This window comes from Salarias fasciatus, chromosome 22, assembly GCF_902148845.1.
Source record: "Salarias fasciatus chromosome 22, fSalaFa1.1, whole genome shotgun sequence".
Classification (NCBI taxonomy): Eukaryota; Metazoa; Chordata; class Actinopteri; order Blenniiformes; family Blenniidae; genus Salarias; species Salarias fasciatus.
Genome location: NC_043765.1, coordinates 18,931,882 through 18,956,411, shown reverse-complemented (window position 1 = coordinate 18,956,411; position 24,530 = coordinate 18,931,882). Strand labels below are relative to the sequence as shown.

At 43.2% G+C, this 24,530-nt stretch overlaps 1 protein-coding gene across 1 annotated transcript; it reads right to left on the bottom strand.

The window, feature by feature from the left end:
- Positions 1-456: 456 nt before the first annotated feature.
- LOC115409366 (zinc finger and BTB domain-containing protein 10-like) lies at positions 457-22,052 on the bottom strand. Its single transcript, XM_030120515.1, has 5 exons — positions 21,091-22,052; positions 13,475-14,504; positions 8,346-8,411; positions 5,024-5,199; positions 457-3,429 (listed from the first exon to the last, which is right to left on the bottom strand). The coding sequence occupies exons 1-5, from the start codon at positions 21,772-21,774 to the stop codon at positions 3,148-3,150; spliced, it is 2,238 nt and encodes a 745-aa protein (XP_029976375.1). The 5' UTR covers positions 21,775-22,052; the 3' UTR covers positions 457-3,147.
- Between the last annotated feature and the right edge of the window lie 2,478 nt (positions 22,053-24,530).

Here is a 24,530-nt window from a genome sequence, read left to right as displayed (position 1 = left end):
TGCTGGGTAATCCGCTCGGTTAATGAATACTCTGAGTTTAGAACTGTTCAGAAACACTTCACTCAAAACGAAGACTCAAAGTTGTAGAAAGTTGTAGATTTTCTTTTTTTTTATGTTAATGAAAATCCATTTGCTCCTTCCAGAGAAAACAAGCGGACAAAGAAAGGCTTAAAGCAATATCAAAGTTTTATTCTTAAAATGTAGTATAGAGAGGAACAGTAGTACAATTCAGACAGAAAAAAGGAGAATGTAGTTCCATCTTTGAAAACCTTTGATAAAAACGTAAAAAGAGTAACCTGAATTTGCTCTGTGTTCGGTGGGCACTGAGGCGCGGCCCGAGTTTTGCATCACTGTTAAAGTTTGAGAGAAATTGAAAAATACAACCTTTTTGCAACAGCGTAAAAAAATACAGCTGGGGAAAAAAAAACCTCTGCTTTACATCTGTAGTGTTTTTGCTTTGTTATTTTTTTTTTGTGTGGTTTTTTTTTTTCTTTCTTCTTGTCCATATAACAAATACAGCATAAAATCTAAAATGATACATCATAGTTTTTGAGTTTCATTCATTACAGTAAAATCAGTAGGATGGTAAATAGTATCAAAAGAACAAACGAGACAACAGGATGGTGTGATGGACAAGCACACAGCGTGAACAGAGAGCGAGAGAGAGAGAAAGTGGAAAGGTTAGGTTCACGGAAACAAACCCTCATCTCCAGAGGTTTGTAGCTGACTGTCGATGTGTTTCATGAAGTAAATCCACTACTTAAATAATATATTCTTCATATATATATATATTTATCTCATATATTCTCAACTTATATATATATATATATCCGCACTATAACCCCGCCCACAGTGATCTGAAGGTAAAAGTGACACGAAGAGGATGAATATCTCTATGATTTAAAATATATCTTCTTCCACTGAGCGTAAAGGGGAAATCACACGTCTTCCGTCTCCTCAGAGCTTCAGCACGTTAAACTGTATAATCCACTGCATACGAACAGATATACTGCTGTTCCCAAGGTTTTAACCCGCAAACAATCCCGTGTTTCTTTTAGGAAATATGTGCTTAATGAAAGAACAAAGGAGCAAAAGGTAACATCTGTGGAAAGGACAAAAAAAAAAAATTAAACCGAACATGTCTCGAGGGTAAAGTGAATGATTCTGGAGCATAAAAACACGTAAAAATCGCAACAATTACAGACACGAGCAAGGATCTTCTACACTAAGCAAGTATTCACCTGGCTTCTTCTCATACATTATATTTCAACAATAATTAAAAACAACAATTTTGGTTGGACAAATAGAAATTAACAGTCTTGATTGCATTTTGGAGTCAATATAATAATATTAAATAACAAAAAAAAAGAGAAACAAAAAGAACGTCTAGTAATAATAAAAAAAAAAGTTGCGCATTGGAAGAAAGACAACAGTTTTCATATAGTTCCATTCAGACCCGCTTTTGGGGAAACACAGAAACATAAAAAGAAATTTCTTTTCATGAACGCAAAAAGTTAAGTGCATGTCTATGAGGTGCCATAGAGCTTCACTTTTTGTGGAACAAAGTGTTTTCTACCTGGCAGACCTAACAAAAAAAAAAAAGTCAAAACAAAACAAACTCGTATCAAATTAAAACCGATGACGTTTTGCCTTTTCAACAAATGAAAAATGGAGTTCTCTTAGACTTTTTTTTAAAACATCACACACATCATGATTTCTGCACTCCTCCTCCTCCCTCGCAGCCTACGTTCAAGTGATTCAAAATATATATATTTATACTGTATTTACTTTAAAACCTCAGTACCAAATATAAACAAACGCATACATGTAATGATGTCCGCTTAGGTCCTCAAAATGTCAATTACAAGTACTGCCGGTAGTTCTACAAAATGGTATGTTCATGTGTGTGTCTGTGTGTGTGTGTGTGTGCATTAAATAAAATAAAAAGCTTAAAAATAATGGCAAAGCATACCTGATAGTCGCCGTAGCATAACAGTGTTCTATAGTTTAAGCTGATTACATATGCATAACTGAGTCAGTTTAAGCTTTATGATTATAAACATCATATATAGCCTGTAGGTCCAGTATTCTGCAACAAGCATTACAGCACCAAACGTTTCATCATTTGGCAAAATTCAAGCTTTAAGTGAAAGTCAAATGCTTCTGTTTTAATAATAATAAAGTGTTACTGTGACGCTGTGATTTGTATAAAGCTAGCAATAACATTTCCCCTTGTACTTTCTCTCTTTTTTTATTCATATCTCCCCCCCAACACTCAACAACAAACCCAACGTGTTATTTTTATTTTTTTTTTCTCTTAAGCGTATTCAGTAGTTCTTGTTTCCTGCTCAATCTTGGTGTGCGGTCTGTTTGGCACAATATCACAGCGCTCTTAAATTAATCATAAATATGGCTGCGATACATCAGAGTCACAAAACAGATTTTTTGGTTCCAAGATTTGTGCAGGGAAAGAAAAAAAAAAAAAAAAAAGAAAAAGAAAAAGAAAATATATTTAGCGCATCTAAAGAAGATCTACAGAGCAAAATAAAATCTTCCTGTGGACAATAATGCTCTTCTTCTGTGTACTTCTACAAGCACCAAGCAGTATACTTTCAGAGTGAAGCGTGAGCCGAGGGCAGCTGCAACAGTCACTGCAGCTCCGCTCACACACAAAATAATAAAAATTAGACCATTTGATAAGACCATAATAACCTCTTTTCATAAATTAAATAATTAACATTTCTTTGTTTAGATGATTGGCCTATCTCAACACAGAAACTAAAAACACCCTGCCCAACTTTGCCCGAAAAAAAGAAAAAAAAAACAGGAAATAAAAATAAAAATACATCACCAAAAAACCTGATTCATCATATTATTCGTCGTTAGAATCGTCTCTTGTGGGCGCAGGACCCAGAGTTGGACACATAATAAAATCTGTACATCTTGGAGTTTGCACTCTAACAAAGCTCTTTTTAAAAATCCATCTTTGTCATATACTTGCACAATTAAGTAACCTCAAGGTTTGATAGCACTTTGGAGTTGATTGTTTACCAGCTAGTTTTTGTATACATAATATATTAAACATCAACCTTTGTTTTTTTTTTTCTCTCTCTGTTTAATTGTTGTTTCTCAAGCTTGTTAAATTTCTCAGTCCTCCTCCGGGGCAGCACCAGCGTTGCCCTCGCCCCAATTTGATTGGTCGTTGTCGTTGGGTTCCTCCCCCTCCGCCTCCTCCCCTTCTTCCCCGTCAAAGTCTTCGTCCCGGGGAAACTCCATGCCCTCCAGGCCCTCCTGGGTGGCCTGGTGCGAGTCGGCGCAGTCCGCGCACACGCCGTAGCGCCGCGAGCCGTGGCGGATGCCCACGCTGGCCGCCAGCATGAAGATCTTCTTGCACACCATGCACTTGTATTTCTTGTCCTTCTTGTGCACCTGCGGAGGAAAGAGAGCGTTGAGGAGACGGCGAGGCGCAGGTTGAGCGACTTGGATTTACCGAAACCTCGGAACTGAATGTGCGGCGAGCCTTCTGCCTCTCGCTGCGTTACAGTCCTGTTCCTGGTGCGTTTGGTTCAGCCTTGCGTCAGAAGTGTGGGAAAGCCGGGTTCAAACTCCAGTTGCGGCAGTGAGGGCGTTTGAGGTAAAAAATTAGCCAACGCTATGGTCAAAGTGTCAATAACTCAGGGAATATGGTGGCTAAGCGTACTGCGATCTTACAGCTATGGTGACTGAATAATCCTTCCGTTTTCTACCCTGCTTTATCCAGTTCAGGGTCACAGGGGCCGGCAGTCGATACCAGCAGGACACACGCTCAACAGTTCAGCACGGGGTTAAGTAATTATAAAGAAAACCATGTGAAATATAGATGGCATCCAATTATCTGAGCGCTGCTCACTGCAGGTGACTAACGTCTGGGATCTGACTCCATCGCTTGTTACGCTTCTGCCTGGGAGGAGGAGGAGTTTCCCTCAATGTGGTTTGATTTCAGTGTCAGTGGTGGAGGTTTTACTGCTTAAAAAAAAATCTGTTAGCACTAATTTGTCGCTATGAAAGAGTTCAAACAGCTGATAATGGCAATAAAATTTCACCAGTTCGTCACGCTCACTAAAGCAAGAATGTTCCCAAATACCAAAGTCGAACACAACCGTTATAAGCTCTTTTATCTTCATTTTGAAGGGAAACATGTTTATTTGCTGAATACTAGACTAAAAAAGGGATTTTTGGGAAGTGAAGGTTGCAGACCTCAGGGTTAGGTAAATACATGTTGGACTGAGAGCCAACAGAGGGGAACAGGAGGCTGGTTTTTAGTATATTTTTGATTTGTTTTTATTACAATAAAGGTTTTTGATGGCTTAACTTGTTGACTAATCTGTAAAGAGCATTTCTAAGTGTTTGTGGTCAATTGAGAGCATCTCATACATCTTGTAGCCCCGACTTCTGCAGGAGTTACTCTCTGGCATTTTTAATGAATTAAAAAAAAACATGACTGAAGGTTTTGTGAGCTTTTATGAAAATTTGGATTGCTTCAGGCTCGTACGGCGGCGTAGCGGTTAGCACAGCTGAATCACAGCTCAAGAACACGTTTGAAGCTAACTGGTTAATAATCCATCAGAGTGATCATGATTGTTATTGGCCTGTGATCATCTTCATTAGCATTTTTGTTGAGCATCGAGAAAAAAAAAGCCTGCTTATTCTTTCAATATGTGCTTAAGTATATACGTTTTGTCACCTCAGTCACCTCAAAGCAGTTAATTTCCTATGAAATAAAGCTCTGCTCTTATCTGATCTTCCTCTATTCTGTGGCATTTTGTACCAGGGAAACACTCCCTCGATTAGAAAATAGATATTGTAGCCAAATATTTCTCCTGCAGTCTTGGAGCCAGAGCTGGTCAACAGGCGGAGGGATGTGAGGGTGTAGTCATGTTTGGCAAGAGCTGGAGGAGTTGCATCACGCGGCGGTGGCGGCGGCGGTAGTGGTGATAGTGGTGCTGGTGAGGGAGAAGCAGATCCGGGGCATATGTGAACTCACCAGGGAATGTCTCTTTACGTGCTCACGGCGGGTGAACAGCTTGCCGCAGATGTCACAGCTGAAGGAGCGCACACCCGAGTGGATGATCAGGTGCCTCTTGAGCGTGCGCCGGTGCTTGGCGATGTAGTTACAGTGCGGGCACTTAAGCTTATTGAGGGCTAGGTGTGCGGACTCGCCTGGGAGGAGAAAAACAAACATGGAGACACGGAGGACGGTCAGCGAGGAGCGGCTCAGTCCCTGAACAAACTGGGAGGGAAGTTTTCATCAGGCAGGAAGTTATTTCAAAGCAATAACGCCGAGATGGAAGAAGATAATTATCATAAAAGCTACATTTCCGTCTATAGATCCTCTAATGAGAGAGCAGTGTGTCGATATCCTGTTTATAAAATCAGAGTTTAGGATGCGGTCGCCATTACTGAGAACCACAAATTTAGATGTAACAAATATTATTCGAGACAGTGCTGTGCAACTTTGTTAACCTACGCAAACGACTTCACAGCAGCCATGTTTTACACAATTAGGAGTGTGGTGACTGTTGCTGAGTGACCGGCTAATAAAGCTGGAGGGCTCACCATGGACATATTGCAAAGGATAAGCAAAAAGGAAAAAACACACACATACAGCCAGTTTCAAAACCATATTAAAGGCTTTGGGATCTGCAGAAACAGATGCAGGAAACCGAAAGCGGCATTCAGCTCTAAAAGGCAGAAACACACAAACGTAATGGAGAGAGATGTGCCGTTGGCCTCAGGCGATTAGTTTCACACTGAGAATCAAATGAGACACAGTAACAAACTATATGGATTAAAAAAGGGATAAATTTAACTATACACTGAGAATCCTCATAGTAGACGTGGAATACAATACACGTGGATTTCGAGAGCAACTAAAACGTTTGTCTAATAAAGACACTACCTGAACCATAAACCCTGCCGGCAGGGCCGGCCCGGGCTTCAGAGGCGCCCTAGGCGAGCCCCAGACGAGCGCCCCTTGGAAGCGTGTTTTTCGAGCGGTCCCGACATTTGTTGAGCGGGGGGGGGGGGGGGGCTGAGTAGCGATGCCGAACAATACCGATCAGTGCCGGGCAGCGCCGAGGACGAGGAGCGCGGTGCGTCGGACCGCTGCACAGCGGGGCACACGGAACACAGAGCGTCGTGGCGCCCCTTGTGCGACCGCGGCGCCCCCCTCGGGACGTGGCGCCCTAGGCGGCCGCCTAGTTCGCCTATGCCTAGAGCCGGCCCTGCCTGCCGGTGTGTGTGTACATTGCTAAATCCAGGCCTTTGTTGTGCACGTCTGAAAATGTCTGCGTGAAAACGACTCAGCAAACACATCAACGTCTCTAGTGACAAACATCCACGTGCTAATTATTAAACACTGCAAGCTTTTCAAAAGAAACTATGAATGTCCAGAAATAATCAGAGTTTCTTTAAATATGTGAATTATTGAGCAATTTCCACTGAGATTAGCTTTAAAAAGCATGTCTTATTTCTATTACTGTACACAAACACACAAAAAGAAGAACCCGAAATCCCCTCGTCCTTGCATGCCTGCTCTCCTCATTATCGCTCCCGTACTGCTGTCACACAGAGGCCAGAGCGAACGGGCGGCTTTACTAACAGATAAGCAATTTATGGATTTTAATAAAGCTTCTGAACGGCCGGCCGGCCGGCCTGCCTGTGCGACTGAGTGGGGTAACAGGGTCGTTCCTTTTGTTTGAGCCAGGGAGCAACACAACACAGGCGTCGTCAAGGCAGGTTGCTAGGGGGAGAGCGAAGAGGGGGGGAGGGCTGATGAGAAGCAGGTCACCTGAGTGTTTACTCGCTGTGTACGTTGAAAACGGCAGAGGAGCACCTTATGGAAGAGGGCGTTGCGTTGCCTATAAAATTACCTCTCAGTGAGAGTCCACCACTTTTATACTCGTTCATACTGCATACATTCACTCACCCATTCATTCTCTTCTTCCCTACTCGACATGCGCTTTACTTACTGCTGGGGTTTTTAGGAAGCTATTTAATTTTAGGTAAAACATTGACTCCCAAAGTTACTGTGCGATCAGCCTCAGTTACTTTCCTGTCTTTAGGCAAAAGAAATCCATACCATTGACTAGAGTTGCTCACATTCTAGACTTGGTTGGAAATCTGTGGTCTCGCATTGTAAAGTGAAACAGACTTTCAGACGGCGGCTGTCGTGCGACCCCAGACAGCCTGAAATAATCTCCTGACAGTGTGAGAAATTTCAACAACACCATCTCACTACGCTGCACAGCTACGAGCTACAGCTGAAAACCAAGAGAAACGCTGCAGAAAGTCATGATCAAAAAGACGCCGTCAAAAATAATAAATAGATTCCCAAATGGGTAAAATGATGCAAAATGTCCTTGGCAGTAAAATGCTACTTGAACAATTGCTCCATTTGTGGTTTGCGTCACGTATTTCCAGAAGCTGCTGGCATGACGTACAAGATAAAACTGCCACTTTTTGTATATAGCATTCTGTAGCATCTGTCAAACTTCCTGTCACTCTGAGGTTTATAAAATCCACACTGCAGAGTGTAGCCTGATAATAACACTGATGAAACTGATAAATTTGCATCTGCGGGAGCCTGAATTCACTGGGTTTGTTTTTTTAAGCTATAGAATGGAAGACATTTTAGCTTTCAGCATCACACCTAATGCAAGTTGTTCTTACAGCTTTTGTTACGAGGACATGTTGTCTGTTACATTACCCTGAACTGTAGAAGGAGGACCACTGAAGATTAGATCAGGGGACCTACTGGTCCTGCAGGGCCACATTCCTCCACAGGTTCAACGTTTCCTCACTTCAACACCCCAGAGAGTAATGACTGGTTCATGATCAGGCTTTCTGCAGAGTTCTGTACTGATCCATTAAATTCAGGTGTGTTGGAGCAGGGGGGAGATTGAAAATATGGAGGACTGCAGCTCCTCCAGGATCAGGAACACCCACCCTTGTGCTAGATGGCTTCTTATTTAACCAAATGTTCTCCTTTGTCAGTGACATTAACAAAACAAAGATTACACGTTTTCTGGGTGCAAAATTTCAGATGAATAAATATTTGTTCCCTGATGCCAAAGGGAGATTTTAGCATTAGGTATGTGCTCATCGTAATGCTTTTCCAGAGCTACAATCTTACTACTATTCCTTGAATCGTTCAAAGGGAATGGGGTGTTTATCTGATCTTACTAAGATGATGCACAATAAACAGACCACCCACAATCATTGCAACAATATAATGAAAAATAACAGGATTTCCTAGATTGGTCTTAGCTGGTCGCTAAGCTGTAGTCTTGCGTGCGGCGTCTTACCATTCTCCCAGGACTCCCCTTGCTGTAAGTCTTGGATGATGCTATACTGGATCTGATTGGCCAGTTCTGGGAAAGGGGGGAGGGGACAAGAGGAGCAAGAGGGAGAGAGAGAGAGATGAGAGGTGGTTGAGTGCCTGTGGGGGAGGGAGGGGGTGAGGAGGTGCACACCTCGTAATGTTTTCTGAACACAGCTACCCCCCCCACCCCTCCCCTCCCCTCTATGTGAACAATGGAAGTTTCAGTGAACAGCACAGGTAAACACACACACAGGCACTGTATGCAAAGCAGTGTGTTACCCTCCCCATCCTCCAACCCCCCCTCCCCCAAAAAAGCTAATATAGTCCTACAGTGAGGAGGGGGTTAATTACTAAATCCCTCACACCAGCTCATGTTACACCCTGCTTTTGTAAGTGGTTGCATGAGCACCTGTGTGTGTGTGTGTGTCCGGTTCCTGAAGTATCAACGTTGAAAGTCCATTAAAGACACGCCCCTGTGTGAGTGAGTGTGTCTCTGCTCCCTGGGTCAATATTTGGAATAGTGAGGACAGCCCCGGTGCATTAGCGAGGATTAGGGAGGGAAGGGTCTGCCCCTAGTGGCTTTGCACCTCTCAGAGAGGGTGGGGTTGGGGGTTGGGGGGGTTGGGGTGGGTTTGAGGGGGAGCTGGAGGGGTTACTTTGCGCGGGCGTGTTCGCGTGTGCTTCGGCAGAGACGAGCGAACATGCAAATTCATTTTCACCTGTTTTGTGAGTGTGTGTGTGTGTGTGTGTGTGTGTGTGCAGCACCCACCCTTTAAACAATCCAACAGTCCTGTTTGGAGAAGACCCAAGAATTTATTGGCCACATGTTGGCTTCGAGTTCAGACAGCAGCAGGAAAGCACCCACATCCTCACAACCAGGCTCCACTTTCAAAAGTCGTCATCTGCTCCGACTTTCCACAACAACTCCACCTCCAACATCAGCTGCCTTCACAACTTCTGAGAGCGTTTGCTTGATTTTTTTTTTTTTAAATCTTTTACCATTTAAAATCAGACAGAAAAGCAAGTGTATTTCACTCGCTAGGTGATTGGAAATAATTTAAAAAATGGCTTGAGTGCCTGAACATTTTATCTGAATCTGCAATGACAAAAGAAAGAAAACCTTGCCAGGGTGGTGAACCATGCAATAAAAAAAAAAAAAAAAAAAAAAGAGGGCCACCACTTGGGCTGCTGTGTTTTCATCCTTGAACCATGACTGCAGAAATCAAACTGAAGCGAAGTAGAAAGCCGACAGCGTGACGGCACTACTGGAAACTGGGACAACTCATATTCAAGGATGGCAAAACACGGGCGCTGAAAAAAAAATATGCCAATTGACAAGTCGGGCAAGAAGCCGGAGCGGCTTCATAAACCATTTAATAACCCAAAATGAAGTTTTGGTGAGAAGTTTTGCAGATGAGCAAATAAACCTTCTCATGTGCAGATTGAATAATCACTGCATCTAATCTTTACTTTGCCATGAAGCATTTTAGTAAAGCATAGCAAACATTTTTGTGATCATGTGACAGTCACATCAAGAGAGAGACAAAATGAAAGAAGACTGAATGCAAAGCTTGGATAAATCAAGCATGGCCAGAAAAGAGACTGTGGGAAAGACTGTTGTAAAGAGTAGTGACAAACAGGTTTCTGTCTATAAAAGGTTCAGGACTGCTGGGGTGAAAATGGCAATAATATGATTTTGACTGCTTTCTGTGTAGATGATCACAATCTAAAATCCAAAATAAGTCTTCAGTCAAAAGAAAAGCTGGATTTCCAATGCCAAAAATTAAATTCTAAGCACCTCAGGCCTACATGAAGTAAAGATATCTTGGGTGGATAATTTCTGTCAGTTACACAAAAATTTTGATCAAGACCAATAGATAAGCTTTTTTTTTTTTTGACAAATAGCAGATTATAAAAATACTGCTGAAATATGAATTTTGCTTCCAAACACCATCTATTCCGGCTCAAAGTGTTACGTCAGCAAAGCCGTGTGGAAACATCTTCTCAGAAGGGGCCAGGTTAAAATTTCTCAGGGTAAACTATGGCCTGAGGGTGGACATGGTGCACTGCTAGATAATTAGTGAACATGATGAACATAAGGAAAACCAGCAATCATCTACAGAGTTAGGCTATAACATTTGTAAAAGTGATCATTAAAACCGATATGATTTCATAGCATAGATTCCATTGCATTAATCCAAAGAGATTAAGATGTTTGCATTTTATTTGCAGGTTTTCAGGGACAAACTTTGCAGTTGTCTGTTATGTAAATGCTAAAAACTGGGAAATGTGACTTTCCTTGACAGGGAATTTTCCTCGTTCCCACCATCAAGCAAATGTCTGCTGGGACAGGTACCCCCTTCCTAAAGCCGTAAACTAAACAAAGTTGGAATAGAAGATAAATCGATGTATGATTCAACATGTAACTGGCTTGACTTGTTCATTTTGTTCTCTTGGCGTAGTAATGATACTGGCGAGAGGCCGCCCTCTGGAACCAACATCTAACAGCACTGCGATAATCTGGGGCTCATTTCAGCTCTGAATCGTCTGGACACCAACACCCTCATATGTTTGGCTTAAAGTTGGTCCAAACACTTCCAGAGATTCCTTGTTCTTTACTATTCCAGTGAAGGGACTCGACTGAAAAGATGTAATTTTTAAACATTCCCTTCAGACAAATGTTCATAATATTCATGCTTTACAAAAATGGAAATTGAACCATATGTTCAAATATTTATATTTCAGGCATGGGGGGGTGGAGAGGTGGCGGCTTTCACACCTGCCCAAACGAACCAGACTATCCCCGAAACAAACTCTGGTGCGGACCAAACAGTGGTGGAGTGAACGTGTCCTAAATCGGCCTGAGGACGGGCTGCAGGCACTAAGAGCATTCGAGAACATTTAGGGAGGCCTGGGGGAAGAACCGCTTCCTCGATACTTCCTACATTATCCTCCATCACCAAGAGTTTCTCTCTCACACTCGCACACGAAATGTAGCTCTCCATTTCTACACACACTGTGCGCCTCACACACTTCCCCCTCCCCCTCTCCATAACACTCCACTTAATATGCGATATCATTATGGTTACATGGAGTGCAGCCCTAATGGGACTAACAGAACACCGAGGAGGCTGCAGCTAAAAGGAGAGATTACCAGGAGAACTGCACTATGGGACGGGATGGGATGGATGGATGGAGCAGGAGATAGATTAAGAGATAGAGAGGGGAAGGTATCAAAGGGTGAACAGAGACAGGAAATATGCAGAGGATGGGGCGATTTCATCAAGCAAGAAAAAGAGGATTGAAAAATTGATTATGTGGAACCTCTTCAAAGGTCAAACGGATCCGACGCTGGTGCCAACCACAGAATTAAGTATTGCCTTCAAAAATTAATGCCTGGCATAAATCATTTTTATCTGTCTTGGACATCTATATATTTAATATCAGCCGTTAAAATGAGACGAAAAAATAAAGTCACGATTTGCCCAGCAACCCACTGATCTTTGCCATCTGGACGACAAATGTTCTCGATTTTAGCTGTGATAGCTTGGCGTTGTTAGAAATCTTGAATGTTTTTTGCTTATAATCCTTATCTGGTATTGAATACTAGTGGCCATGCCAGTGTTCTGCTCTGTGGGCATCGATCAGCTGTGAGGAGATTACATGTTGGGCATGATTAGATAGGTCAAAAGAGCTGAAAGATCATTCATATGAATCTGGGATTGCTGCTGCCGGCAGCTGATCAGATGCTGAAACCAGATGACCCGATGTGGCTGTCCTCTCCAAACCCACTGACCCACCCGGTGGAGCGATCAATACCAATAGTACATCTGGGGTCAACAGTCTACATGTACAGGATTTTAGTACAGATATCGCTTAAATTAAATTTGATCACACACATGTGTAAAGCTAAACTTTCTCCTGAAAACTGGGATCTTCAAAATGCATAAATTAAAGCAAACTCAGCAATATCTGCAGGGGCTACAACATTCCCACCATTCCTCTGCCTTAAAAACACGGTTCTCACAATTAAGTGAGTGTCGCGTCTTGTGAGCTGGTTTTAGAGGATGAGGTAATGCCTTCATCGGCCGGCAAAAATAACTACTTAAGGCTGCTCAAAATAATTACCTAATGTTATGACTAAAGCAAGAGATTACATGAGTGATTATTAGGCAAAAAAAAAAGTATTACATGGCACTCTTTCCAGGAAACCAGTTAAAATGTTATAGTTGGTATAAACGTAATTATCACACTTGAATTCTTCCACATCTTGGAGGGACTAGTTATTTACTAGATCTAAATTTGTAAAGCTGCAGCTGGTTAAAAATTGTGTGTAAATTAAGACAACATTTTGTAAAAAACAATTCAGATAATTGGATAACTGTACCTTGATAGCGTTAGCTGTAGGGGCAGGCAAAAATGCATGTATTGCTTTAACTCATTTGGGAAATATCCTGGAAGCATCCACATGATCTCAGACCAGCATATTTCTAGTTTCAACCTATGAATCAGCGATGGAACAGTCAGGATCTGTGAACACTGTACTTACTGGATGTAGCTAATGTCTATGTAACCGATTCCCTCAAAAAAGCATCATATACACACAAACTGAAGACCGACTGAACCACTTATAAGTTACCAACGCAAACAGATATGCTATATGGAACATGGCTAGTTAGAGGAACTATATTATTCTGTCCAATTTTGTTTCAGGTATTGGAAAAGATCATGATGTGGAGATGTATTAGAGGCAGAAAAGCAGCTTGCTCGATGATAAAATTATTTGGCATACATGTTTTTAACGAGAAGCAGCTTTTGACCCAGTTTGCACACTTGAGGCCATAGTATTGTAAAGGTAGCACCAGAATGTGTCTGTGTTAATATTCTTCTTCTTTGATGTGCTGGGGTCTATATTAGCATGCAGTGTGTAAAATTGCATTCAAATTATGCATGGACCATGAGTCACAGAGATCTTTCAAACACACTGCTCTACGTTAAAACACACCTCTGTTTCACCCATTTACTGATGTGTTAAGTGTATGAACCATTATCTGAGAAATGACTGAGTGCAGACTGTATGAGGTGTTTCAAAAGCATAATTGTGTGCTTTACCGGCATTTTCGGAGAGGGAGGAGAAGTCTTCTCTGGGGTAGGAGGCAGAGGGCTGAATAAACATGCCCTCGTCAAATCCTTCTTCTGGCTCTGGTGGGAAGTTGTAGACAAATCGTCGCGTGGTGGTCTGCTTTTTCCTCCTCCCACTTCCAGCCGCGGCGTCCGGTGCCTCTCGTTTTATCGCTGCGGGTGCCACGGCGGTGCCACCTGTGGCCGGCTCGTTCCAGACGAAGACCTGCGTCTGGCCACTCGCTGTTCGCGTTTCATTGGTCTCTGCTGAATCGGATGAGTTGTCATTGTGGGTCCAACTACCAGAGGTTCCGGGGGTCACCAGGGCACAGCCCTCACCCCCCGCCACTGTCACTTCTATATCACTGGTCTCCTCCTTCACCCTGCCAGTTTCGTCATCTTCCTCCATGGCCTCCTTTCCTTGGTTGGTGCTGGCCTTGATGGACAGCTTCGACAGGATGCTCGTGGCCCAAAAGTTGCTTGGTTTGCGGTCCAGCCCCCGCTGTCCCTCTTTGGCCACCATCTGCCTTTTGTTATAGTCCACCACGACAGAATCAGGAGCCTCCTGTTTGATGCTGATATTCAGAGCATCTTTTATAAAAGCCCTACACGACTGTACAACCTCTGTCATTTGGAGGTAACTAGCAACGGACATCACTTCAATGGCATTTTGGCTTGTGAGCAGCAGATTCCCGGAGTAGAGAAAGTCGAGGATTACCGAGAAGCCCTGCACAGCAGCGACATCCAGGTGTGTGACCGTGGCTTGGTCCTGGGCCTCACTCTTGGTCAGACAGTAGAGGGTTTTAAAGTAGCGGCTGCCCGCAACCAGGATGTTCTTGTGTGCACGAAACACCTGGCCTGAGACGACTATGTTGACGTCACAGAGGATTCCACTTTTGCGTTGCTTGTCCAACTCCTGGAGGAGCTGGTAACAGTAGGAGTTCTCATTGGGTTTGTTGCGGTAGTCTTCCTCTGAGCAGTTAGTGGAGGGGCTGGCACTGTCCGAGGGCCTCACCGTCTCCTTTAAAGTAAAAGAAAGAGAGACAAAATTATTGTCTGGGTGCAGACAGAAATAACTTCAAAGAAAAGGACAAACGTAATTACACACAAATGTGTTTTGCATGTCAGTCGTCCTGGCTTTGTGAAAACACACATACATACACCCTCTGGGTTCTTCGTGTGAGAGCACTGCACCTGCCTTGGAGGTAAAACAGGTTTGACAGGCTTCTGTCGAGGGGGAGGTGGGAATGAGGTAATGCAAGGCGTACCACTTTAAGCCTGAGTGGCATTATATTGTCTTACAGTCAGTTTGATTCGGCTATGAAAACTACTGTATGGCTCTAGTGACAAAAAGTAAGCTTAAAAAAACAACAACGGAACATTCAATGATCGAGTGACTCTTCATACTGACAGCATTTTGTGTAGGAAATAGCCACAGCATTCAAAAAGTTAAACTCAGGCCATGGTACCAAGGAGAGGATATGCAACTTTTTTGATCAAATGTAACAAAACAAAAGTTTATGTGGTGGCTCCTTTCTAACACAGTCATCATAGCAAGCCAATGCAACCAGGATTCAAACACCCAGACCCCGAGTAAAAGCTTATCCTAATGGCTTTTTAGAAACTAACACTGCGACAACCTCAGCAGGAGGCTTCTTTGCACAAGCTGTGACTCTATTACTGAAAAAAATGAAAAGCGCTTACAACACAAGAATCAAAAGTTACTACTAGTAAGATAATGACTTTTAAGGTTATTTGTGTCCCTTTAGACAGTGGCATGGGGAACAAATTGCAGCAGATCTCTGTGGAAAGAAAGCTCATTGATTCAGTTCCTTTCAAGATTTTGGTAGCATACTAGGGTAAAAATAAATTAAAACCACTACATCAAAAAGGTCTAGGGACTTCAGATTGGACGATAGAGATTCCTTAAAAAAACCGAGGACACTTCTTAAGCACTATTTTTACGCTCTGAAAAAGCTCTTCTTCACTGTGAAGCAACAGCAAAGTTTTATAATTTCATCACAAAACAGAAGAGAACTGAGAGCGAGCACAAATAATTCACATTGACTGACAAATATTCTAATGTTCACATATTTAGACCGTAAAGAACATTAGCAACACATTCCTGAACAGTGAAGTGATGCCATTCTAATTTCTCAATATAAAGCAGGCTATAAATGCATGAAGAGTCTGATAAGCGTCTAAAGCAGGACACAACTTGGTGTTGAACGCGGGAGGAACTGGCAAAGGAACAGAACTACCCTGTAACAGACCCCACTCCCTCATAACAGGAGGATCAGGGGAGGAGGGGGGGGGGTGGGAGGGCAATGGGCCAACCTGGTACTGAGCAGAAGCAGGGCGAAATACACACATGCCAGCATATGCTTACAAAATATGTGGCACCCATAAGGTGTGGGCTGAGGTAAAAGCACACAAGCTCACCAAATACACCAGTAAATACAATTCAAAGATGCACCAACACCTAGAATATGTAGAAGGCGGTATAGCTTTTCCACACAATACACACAAGCGGGGCATACATCTCTGGGTCATTTTAGAATTGCAGAGCAGATGTCCTAATCCAGAATAATTCACATTGCTCCAGCCCTGCATTTTTGCCCCCGCCCACTGCACACACATGCATGTACACGCACACAAAAACACACAGGAACCAGGCTGCCTCCACATACACACAGCTGGGGTTTCAGCCCGAGTAATTCAGATTAAATCCATTTCTCTGAGGTCCCCACCCAGCCCCCACCCACCCACCACCACCACCACCACCCCTTCTCCCCCCACACTGCAGCTCTTGTCCAGGCGGCCTGGGCACACAGGACAGTATAGGGGGGCTTATCATCCTCTGCCACAGCTGGAGGGAGAGAGATGGAGGCAGAGAGAGATGGGAGAGAATAAAACGCAAGGCAGAATGAGACAGTTGAAAGGATTGACATGCTTTAAAGACTACTCAAAATGAAAAGAGGATGCAAAGATGGAAAATATGAAGACATGTGAAACCTATAGAAACAGAACTGACAGCATGGTATTTGAAAAGACCATGAAAAGTGGTTTGTGAGCACCCTGATAACACACACAGACACACAAAAGCCAAGACTTATGAGGAGATAGAGAGAGCAAAACCTTGAGCGCTGAGGAAAAAGGGCAGGAGAGGAAATGTGGAGCAGAGGGGGACAGAAAGCGAGCGTGATAGAGAAGGAGTTGGGTCACCCCATTTTAGCCTGCACAATAGCCCATGTTCTCCCCGAGGCTTATTGTCCACTCACTGTGGGCCTTTGTGAAAAGGCTCGGCACTCACTCTCTTATTACACAGCAGCTCCCACTCGCAAGCATAGAAAGGAGCCATCGTGCATGTGGGTGAGGCTAAGAGGATGAGGAGCGAAGGGAGAAAAATTATTCCATGATATACACACCAAAGCCTCTGGAGGGACATGGTCATCATGTTGAGTACTGTGGTGAAATATATTGGAGTGGTGAAAGGCAGGAGAGCTACTGCTGCAAGAGGCACCGAATATGCTTTCAACTTTGATTGTCAGCGCCTGCAGTTTACACATTTTTTTGACTACGGCCCTTTATTTAATTGAAAATCTACAGTAAACCTAAAACACACAAATAGGGACGAGTGTGAAAATATAATAAAAGAGATGCAATAACTTCATCTCAAATTTCAAATAATCACTCATCAATATCCAAACACCAGACTACCATGTCTGTGTTAACAATCAACGGCTATTACAAGTTATGAGTGAGTACCTACAGCAGTCAGGTTCGGACAGCCTGGTACTGGGCATGGCTCTCCACACTCTCCTCATCAGCAGCATCATCCTTTCTCCAGATGTGCCACGTGTGAGCGGGGAGCTTAGAGAACCAGCAGATCAACCCTGCACAGCAGATGCTGGAGGCAAAAACCTGCCTGAGCTCAGCCAAGAGAGAATGCGGGGACAATATCGGCCTATCCTACCCCCAGTGATGACGTGGCTGGGTTTTTATTCAAGCCAGAGATGGCAGGGATGGAAGTATGAAAGGCAGAAAGGGAGCACAAAACCCAAAAGACCGCTATGGAAAAGGAATTCTTTGATCTAGGTCAAACAAAAAGGCTTCAAAATCTGCAGTGAACGGCCAACAACGCAAGATTTACAGGTGGAGTGGATGAAACAAACCAAGATGGCCATAAATTCAAGTTTTTGGATGCAGCGCTTATACAGTGAAGATATGCCACAACTTGGTTCCAAAAGAGTGTTTCAACAAAATAAACCACAAACCCAAACAAACCGCGAAGCCCCAAGGCCATCACATCCACGACAAGCACTGAGACACACCTCGAAGAGATCATGTGATACGACACAGTCCCCATGAAACATAATGACCCACTGGGGCCACATTTTGTTTACCTTCCATGCGCATGTTTTTCTCCTCCTCATTTACTAAATCAGCCCCCTACCCAGTATCAATCCAGTCCCATGACCAGCCCAGCCTTGAGGCCATCCTCAACCAGTCTCTCTTTAACTCCCCACATCAAATGTATCCTTCACTCAGCCCCCCCCCCCCCCCCCCCCCCCCCCCACCACTCCTCTTCTCCCACCCAACCCGTCTGTCCCCAGATACTGAAACAATACCGCAGTGTGCGTTTGGCCCAAGGTGTGGGAGGGCTGCACTGAGTGTCTCCCTGCCTCGTAACAATGCTAAACAGTTGGGGGGGTTGTCGCTGGCAGAATCAACGAGAAGAATTCTCCCTCAGGCTCCACCCCACCCGTTTCCCTGACCTGTGGCCCCCAATAAACATCCCATCTATTTGCCAGGCACCAAGCCTCAATGCGTGGGTCCGCTTCCCCATTGGGGGAGACTCCCTTACGATGAAAGTGGTGTTAGGAAAAAAGTGAAACAACTTAACATATTGGTGTTTCTTTTTCTAAAACTAAAGTGCCATTTGTTTACTTTAAATTTAATGTAAGCTGACAGTAATATAGGCTGAGCATTTGCTTATCCACCAAATAAACAAGTCAACAAACATCATCTGACCTGACTTTACTATCCTGACTTGTATGTTGCGGTGTGGTAATTAAGTGCTTATAAAAGAAGGAATTCACATTTGTTACTGATGATCGTGGAATAACCATGATTGACAAATACTGAAAAAGATTTGTAAATGAGAAGTAGAGCTTACAGTGGGATATTCACCGTAGAGAACTGAAACCAAGAGCAGTTTCATGTGGTAATCATACTATGTAGCACTGTGTGTGATAATATAAATGGGCCGACTATTACAGAAGTACGTTCCTATAAATGACCACGACAAGGAGCTGACCAAAGACGCGTTTCAACACACATCAACTTTACATATCAAAAGAATAAAACACTTAAAAAAAAAAGATGCAAGGTTTGATTTACTGATCCTACACTATTTAAATGATTCTATGTCAGAGGCTTTTGCTGTACTGTGACCTTTAACCAGCAAGCATAGGGAACAATCTAAGCACAAGACTACGTCTAGTGAATTAAGGACAACAGCCCCCTTCTCCAAGGATACCCACATTTACCACAGCTGCCCTGGTGTGCAAGGGGTAATTGAGTTAGCTTCAACAAATGCAGCAGAGGCCTGACTAACATCAGGAATGGGTGAACAGAACAAGACGTTGCCTCATAACACCATAATTCCTCTTTAATGTACTGCCTCACAATGCAGACTTCCTTACAGTGCTGCCCTTTATTTCAACAGCACTGTACGTATGAAGATTACAAATGTATTTTACAGAAGCTGTCTTTAAAGATAAACACTGAATTCAGTTACATGAAAAAAAGGAAAATTGAAACACTAAAAAATGACAAAACAAATCAGAATGAAATCCTTTCCAACAGTGCTGCAATGGGACTCTCTTTCCGCACTACTCTCCTTTGAGCGAATGGCCTGGTTAACCTCTCGATACAGTGTCTGGGGTCCTTGTTGCTAGGGAAAAGCCACACCAAGCCCCTAATCCACTCCTGCTCCTCTCCTTACCAATTAGAGATGTGTACAAGTTAGTGGATCACTTTAAGTCATTCTGATTAGTGATGGCGTGTACAAAAGGAAGGAACTAAATGTAGTGGTGAAATCCTCTTCGCGCACAAATTAGAGTCAAATAGCATCTCGCTCTTAATTCTCATGACAGCTCAGACTATTGCCAGGATATGAGGAAGGATATGACAGCGCATAGGGAACTGTAAGTGACAGTGTAGGGTTTTTTTTTTTTTTTAATATGGCACTGACGGGAGGATTGCCCTTTGACACCATATTGTATGGGTAAATCTGCCCTCCCTGTTTTTATGAGGTCACTGAAAGATTAGAAGTGTTGCTTACATGGCAATAAATATAATGAACCAATAAAACATCCCATCCATATCAAAAAAGGCTGAATTCACTTTTACAAATGAGGTGGATGTGTATCTGCTTTCAATATTCAAATACTATAAAACAAATGTCTACCAAAACTTTCTGTAAAACACTAAGTCAATATATCGTAGCACGGGTGATTATTCTAATTCTTTCAGTCTTTCAGATGGAAGATGAAGTTCTAATCCTATGATAAGCAATAAACTTAATCAGCCACTTACAACTGATGCAAAAATGCAGATGGAGACCCAGGTGAGTCTGTGTGTCATTTTATTACCCAAGTCTGTTTCACTCATTCAAGCCTATTCAAAGGCTGCCTCTGGGCAAGCAAGCTGTCAGGCTCTGGGCAACATGCCGGGCAGCATGATTTACTCTCCTGCTCTTGTCTAGCATTGCAAATGACACCAGCTATGGATTTTGGGGGGTCATTCTCGCACAATGCCTCTAATTTAGCTCCCTAAAGGGAGGAGGTGGTGGTGGAGGAGGAGGAGGAAGAAATGCGCCAGAGGTCACCCGGGACTGCGAGGCAGCAGAACTGCTTGAGAGGCGGGGGGTTGGGAAGGGGTGCGGTTCCCCAAAGGCTGCCAGGGTCGAGCTCTTGCCATTGTGTGACCTCTAGCAAGCTAGCAATCAAGACAACTGCTGACCCAACAAAACATGGGTTATTGTACAGCGTGCATACAATAAAACATTTCATAAAAGTCCAATTGACTATTATCTCACAGGCAATCAAGAATGGATGATAAGCGGTTTAGCTGCTGTAAGAAAGCCATCGGTGCAGAGAAACAGCCTCTGGGGGATAGTAGCTGGCAGGTGTCAAACAGGAGAACATGTCTGTACGTGTTGGCCACAGAGTGGACACACATTGACATTATACACAGATCTAAAGGGTCCGTCGCATCCACACTCATATGTGGCTCATCGTATTCGCCTATCAGTACCCCCGGAGCCTCGCTAGGGGCTTTCCACTGCCGCCTCTGGGCCACCTACAGCCGGCGAGACAGCCCCACTCCGAGCGGCTGTTGGAAGCTAAGCTAGCCATTAGCGCAGGTTAGCAGCCCGATGCTATCTAATTAGCCCGGAGAAGGGATTGTGGAGCTTAAGTAACACCCTCATTCCCACATTCACCGTTGGCAGAAGTTATGAAAAACAGTTTAAGGCCAACACACATCACGAAGCAGCCGCGCGGCGGGTGTTGGGTGTCACGTCGCGGAGCTAACGTTACCTGTTTGGTGGGGTCATTTCTCCCGTGCTCAGAAGACAGGTGATGTCTCAGCAGCAAGGCCCGCTTGTAGTTGCGACTCCCTTTCACCAGCTCGTCGCTGTTTTTAGTGGCAATGTTGTGACACCAGGAGCAAGACATGAGTCCCGTCTCCTGGCAAAATTTCAGCCATGGAAATTCTTGCAACCACGAAGCGTGAAAAAGTGAGTGTTTCTGAAGCAGCGTCTGCGGTCTCATCTCTACCCCAGATTTCCTGGATCCCGGCTCGGCGCCCCCCCTCGCCCCGCTTCCACTATCCGGGCCGTCGGCGCTGCTGGGACCGTTCCCCTCCGTCCAACTGCTCCCCTCCCGGGACCCGTTCGCCGCTTCCACCACCGAGCCGACGCGATCGTCGCCGTCCCCGGCTGCCCAGCTGCCCCCTTCCGGGTCCTCTTCTTCCTCCGCCTCGGGTTCCGTGCTGTCGCTGACAGACCCAGCGCCCTCCACTCCTCGCTTCTGCGACGGTCCTCTCGCCCCCAGATCCCTGTCCTCCTCCTGATCCGGCCTGTTCCCGTTAAAATGTCGGTCTTGACAGGCCGGGGCCTCCCAGCTGTTACAGTTCCCCCCACCGATGCCGCTGGAGCCCGTTAACCCAGCCAATCCACCTCCTCGGAAAGCCAGCGACCTGCGGTTTCTCTCACCGGACATTTTTCTCAATATATATCTGAATCTTCACTTTCTCAACTGTATCCTCCTCCGACACGAGAATTATGTACTTGTGAGCGCCGTATCTTCCCGAAAGAGATGGACCGTCGTCGCTTCTTTTCTCCGCCTGGCCCTCCCGGTGAGAGTATGTAGGTTATGCGGAAATAAATAAAGGTTTTAAAGGCATAATGAATTTGAGGGTTCTCGCTGCGTCCGCGCAGGCCCCGCAGAGGTCGAATGGCAACGACTTTCCTCCCCACAATGCACCTCGAGCAGGGAAAGGGGGGGCGCGGAGGGAGGGGGCGGCTTTTAAAGGAAGATGGGGGTGCTGCTGGATCAGCGAGGGGGCTTTGTGTGAGAGAGCTGCACCCTTTTTCCGCATGCTTTTCATCTTTTCACTCGGCTTGTTCTCTCAGTCTATTAATGTCGACTTTTGTGCCACCTCCTGCTGAGCGGGGTAACCAGAATAATACTAACATTATGTCTGCAAGACAACCGTGAAGTGGAACTGAACATTGAAACTTTACGAGCCATTATCGCATTTTAATTACAGGGTGCGCAAAAAATAAAATTATATATATATATGTATATATATATATATATATATATATATATATATATATATATATATATATATATATATATATATATATATATATGCATTTCATATTTTCCTAAAATTAAACAATGTAATTTATTATCGTCATATTTCATACGATTATCACATAATTTCCCGTTTATTATTCATATCATTTCAATGTAACTTATGTCATGATATAAAATGCTATTTCATTTGAAGCACCTGAAAATATGTCATGCCATTTGAATTGTCATACCAAGATCAATTACAAATCAATCACATGATGCATGTTAAGAACTCGACATGATAACTTGGTAATTTCTGTGACTGACGTGTATGTGAGTCCCTTCATTTTTCTGCTTCAATTAATGAGGTGTTTAAAGACTTTTAAGATTTTTTTTCAGGCAAATCGAAGTTTGAAATTTAGTCTTCCAGATCATCTATTTGAACAAATCACAAACTGCGTGTGCTTTACCACAAACTGTAATTTTTCAGGGACAAATGAGTTGTTAAAGCTTACAGTGAGATTTTTCTCACTTATACCATCTGCCAAGTCTTTTTTTTTTCTGTTTCCTGTGGTTAGAATTAAAACCAGCAGGTGGCACTCTATCCTGTGAGCGTCTTACTTGTGTGTTTTGAGTGTGATGCTTGACATAGTTGGGTGTATAGTTTCAGAGCTCTCCAATTAAGGGCTTTGCACACAGCGTGTGAACAAGAAGAGGATTTAACCCAGGTTTTGATTACAATATGGGGGAGGATTGTGTATCCAGCTGTAATGGGTAAATTCCCAAAGGGGTGTTAAAACAAGCTGTGTACAATTAGTGTGTCTATTTATTCTATCTGTCTCTCATGAGTACTCGCAATTAACTTGATTTTACTAATGGCCTAAAACAGGAATTTCCTATAATAAACAACACAATTACATGCAAATCTATATAGAAGAAAATATCTTGAATATGTGTATAAATGTGATTGAGTTTTTTTTCTTTGAGCTATTTTCAGTGTATCTTCTAAGTTCCAGACTCTCATTTTAAAGGTTCCTCTCAAAGCATTAATTTGCTAAATCATTCCATGTGTGTGAAATATGAATATACTATAGATTTTATAGTTCACACGGAAAACTCTCACTTGAACTCTACAAAACCAGACTTGCCCGTGCCAATACATCAGCACAAAATAAATGTACACACCCATTGAAGACATGATGTTGTTTGACATTTCAACCTGCAGGGTAAATCAAATTTATTTGAGGCAGTCGTCTAAACATTAATACTAAATACAGCCATAGGGAAGTTCTTGTGATTTCAGAAATCTTTCAACACCAAATAAACATATCTTTGTGCAGTCTATCACTAGTTCATTTGAAAATCAGTTTGCACTTGCATTACTGATTGAAAGTGCTCACATGATATTACTATTGCATGTCTTCAACATCACAACATTTGGCATATCCAACCTCAGTTAAAATCACACTTACATCAAGGAAACAGCACAATGTGTGAAAACCTGAAATAGGGAAAGAAAGAAAAAAAACATTTAAAAATGCTCAATTAAAAAAAAAAATCTACATATAAAGATATTGCAGAGACAGTATTTCAAGATGATTTTTAAGAAGTGGCATTTTCAAGTTCACTGGCTCTCCCCACATAAAGGACACCAAACCGATGTATGAATTGAACGTTTGAACAGATCACATACTTTGCAATTATTATATCTGAATTCCATAAGGAAATAATGGGTAAGTGGGCTTTTGGTATTATTGATCTCAGGAGCAACATGCAACTGGCAGTGCGCAATGAGCATAAAATGGAAATATAATAAAATATGTTGCACAAAACAAGTAGGGTGAAATTCACAAAATGAGAGAAAGAGGGTTGTTAGAGTCCCAGTCTTCTGTGATGGAAGTCAGGTGAGGTTGGCTGTTTGGAGGATAGAAGCTGTTTTCACTTTAGTGAGATCTTAACTGTTCTAAACACCAGCAAGAAGAACAGGTGAGGTCAAAAGTGGGTAAACAGAGCTGTCCCACTTTTGAAATAAACCACAGTCTTTTGGAAGAAATTTGTACATTCAAACGCAATGTAAATATTTGTTGTATGAACGTCATTTGAAAGTCTTGGATTCCTCCTTGATTAAACACCACATAGTTTTCAAATCTCAGTTACAGTGCAAAATAAATGAC

Excerpts from the sequence above, each read along its gene's own strand:
- LOC115409366 (XM_030120515.1), bottom strand. The coding sequence starts at position 21,774 with ATGTCCGGTGAGAGAAACCGCAGGTCGCTGGCTTTCCGAGGAGGTGGA. Across the intron at positions 8,412-13,474 it reads CTCCCTCTCCGAAAATGCCG|AACTGGCCAATCAGATCCAG; the intron begins GTAAAGCACACA and ends CCCCTTTCCCAG. Across the intron at positions 5,200-8,345 it reads AGGGGAGTCCTGGGAGAATG|GCGAGTCCGCACACCTAGCC; the intron begins GTAAGACGCCGC and ends TTCTCCTCCCAG.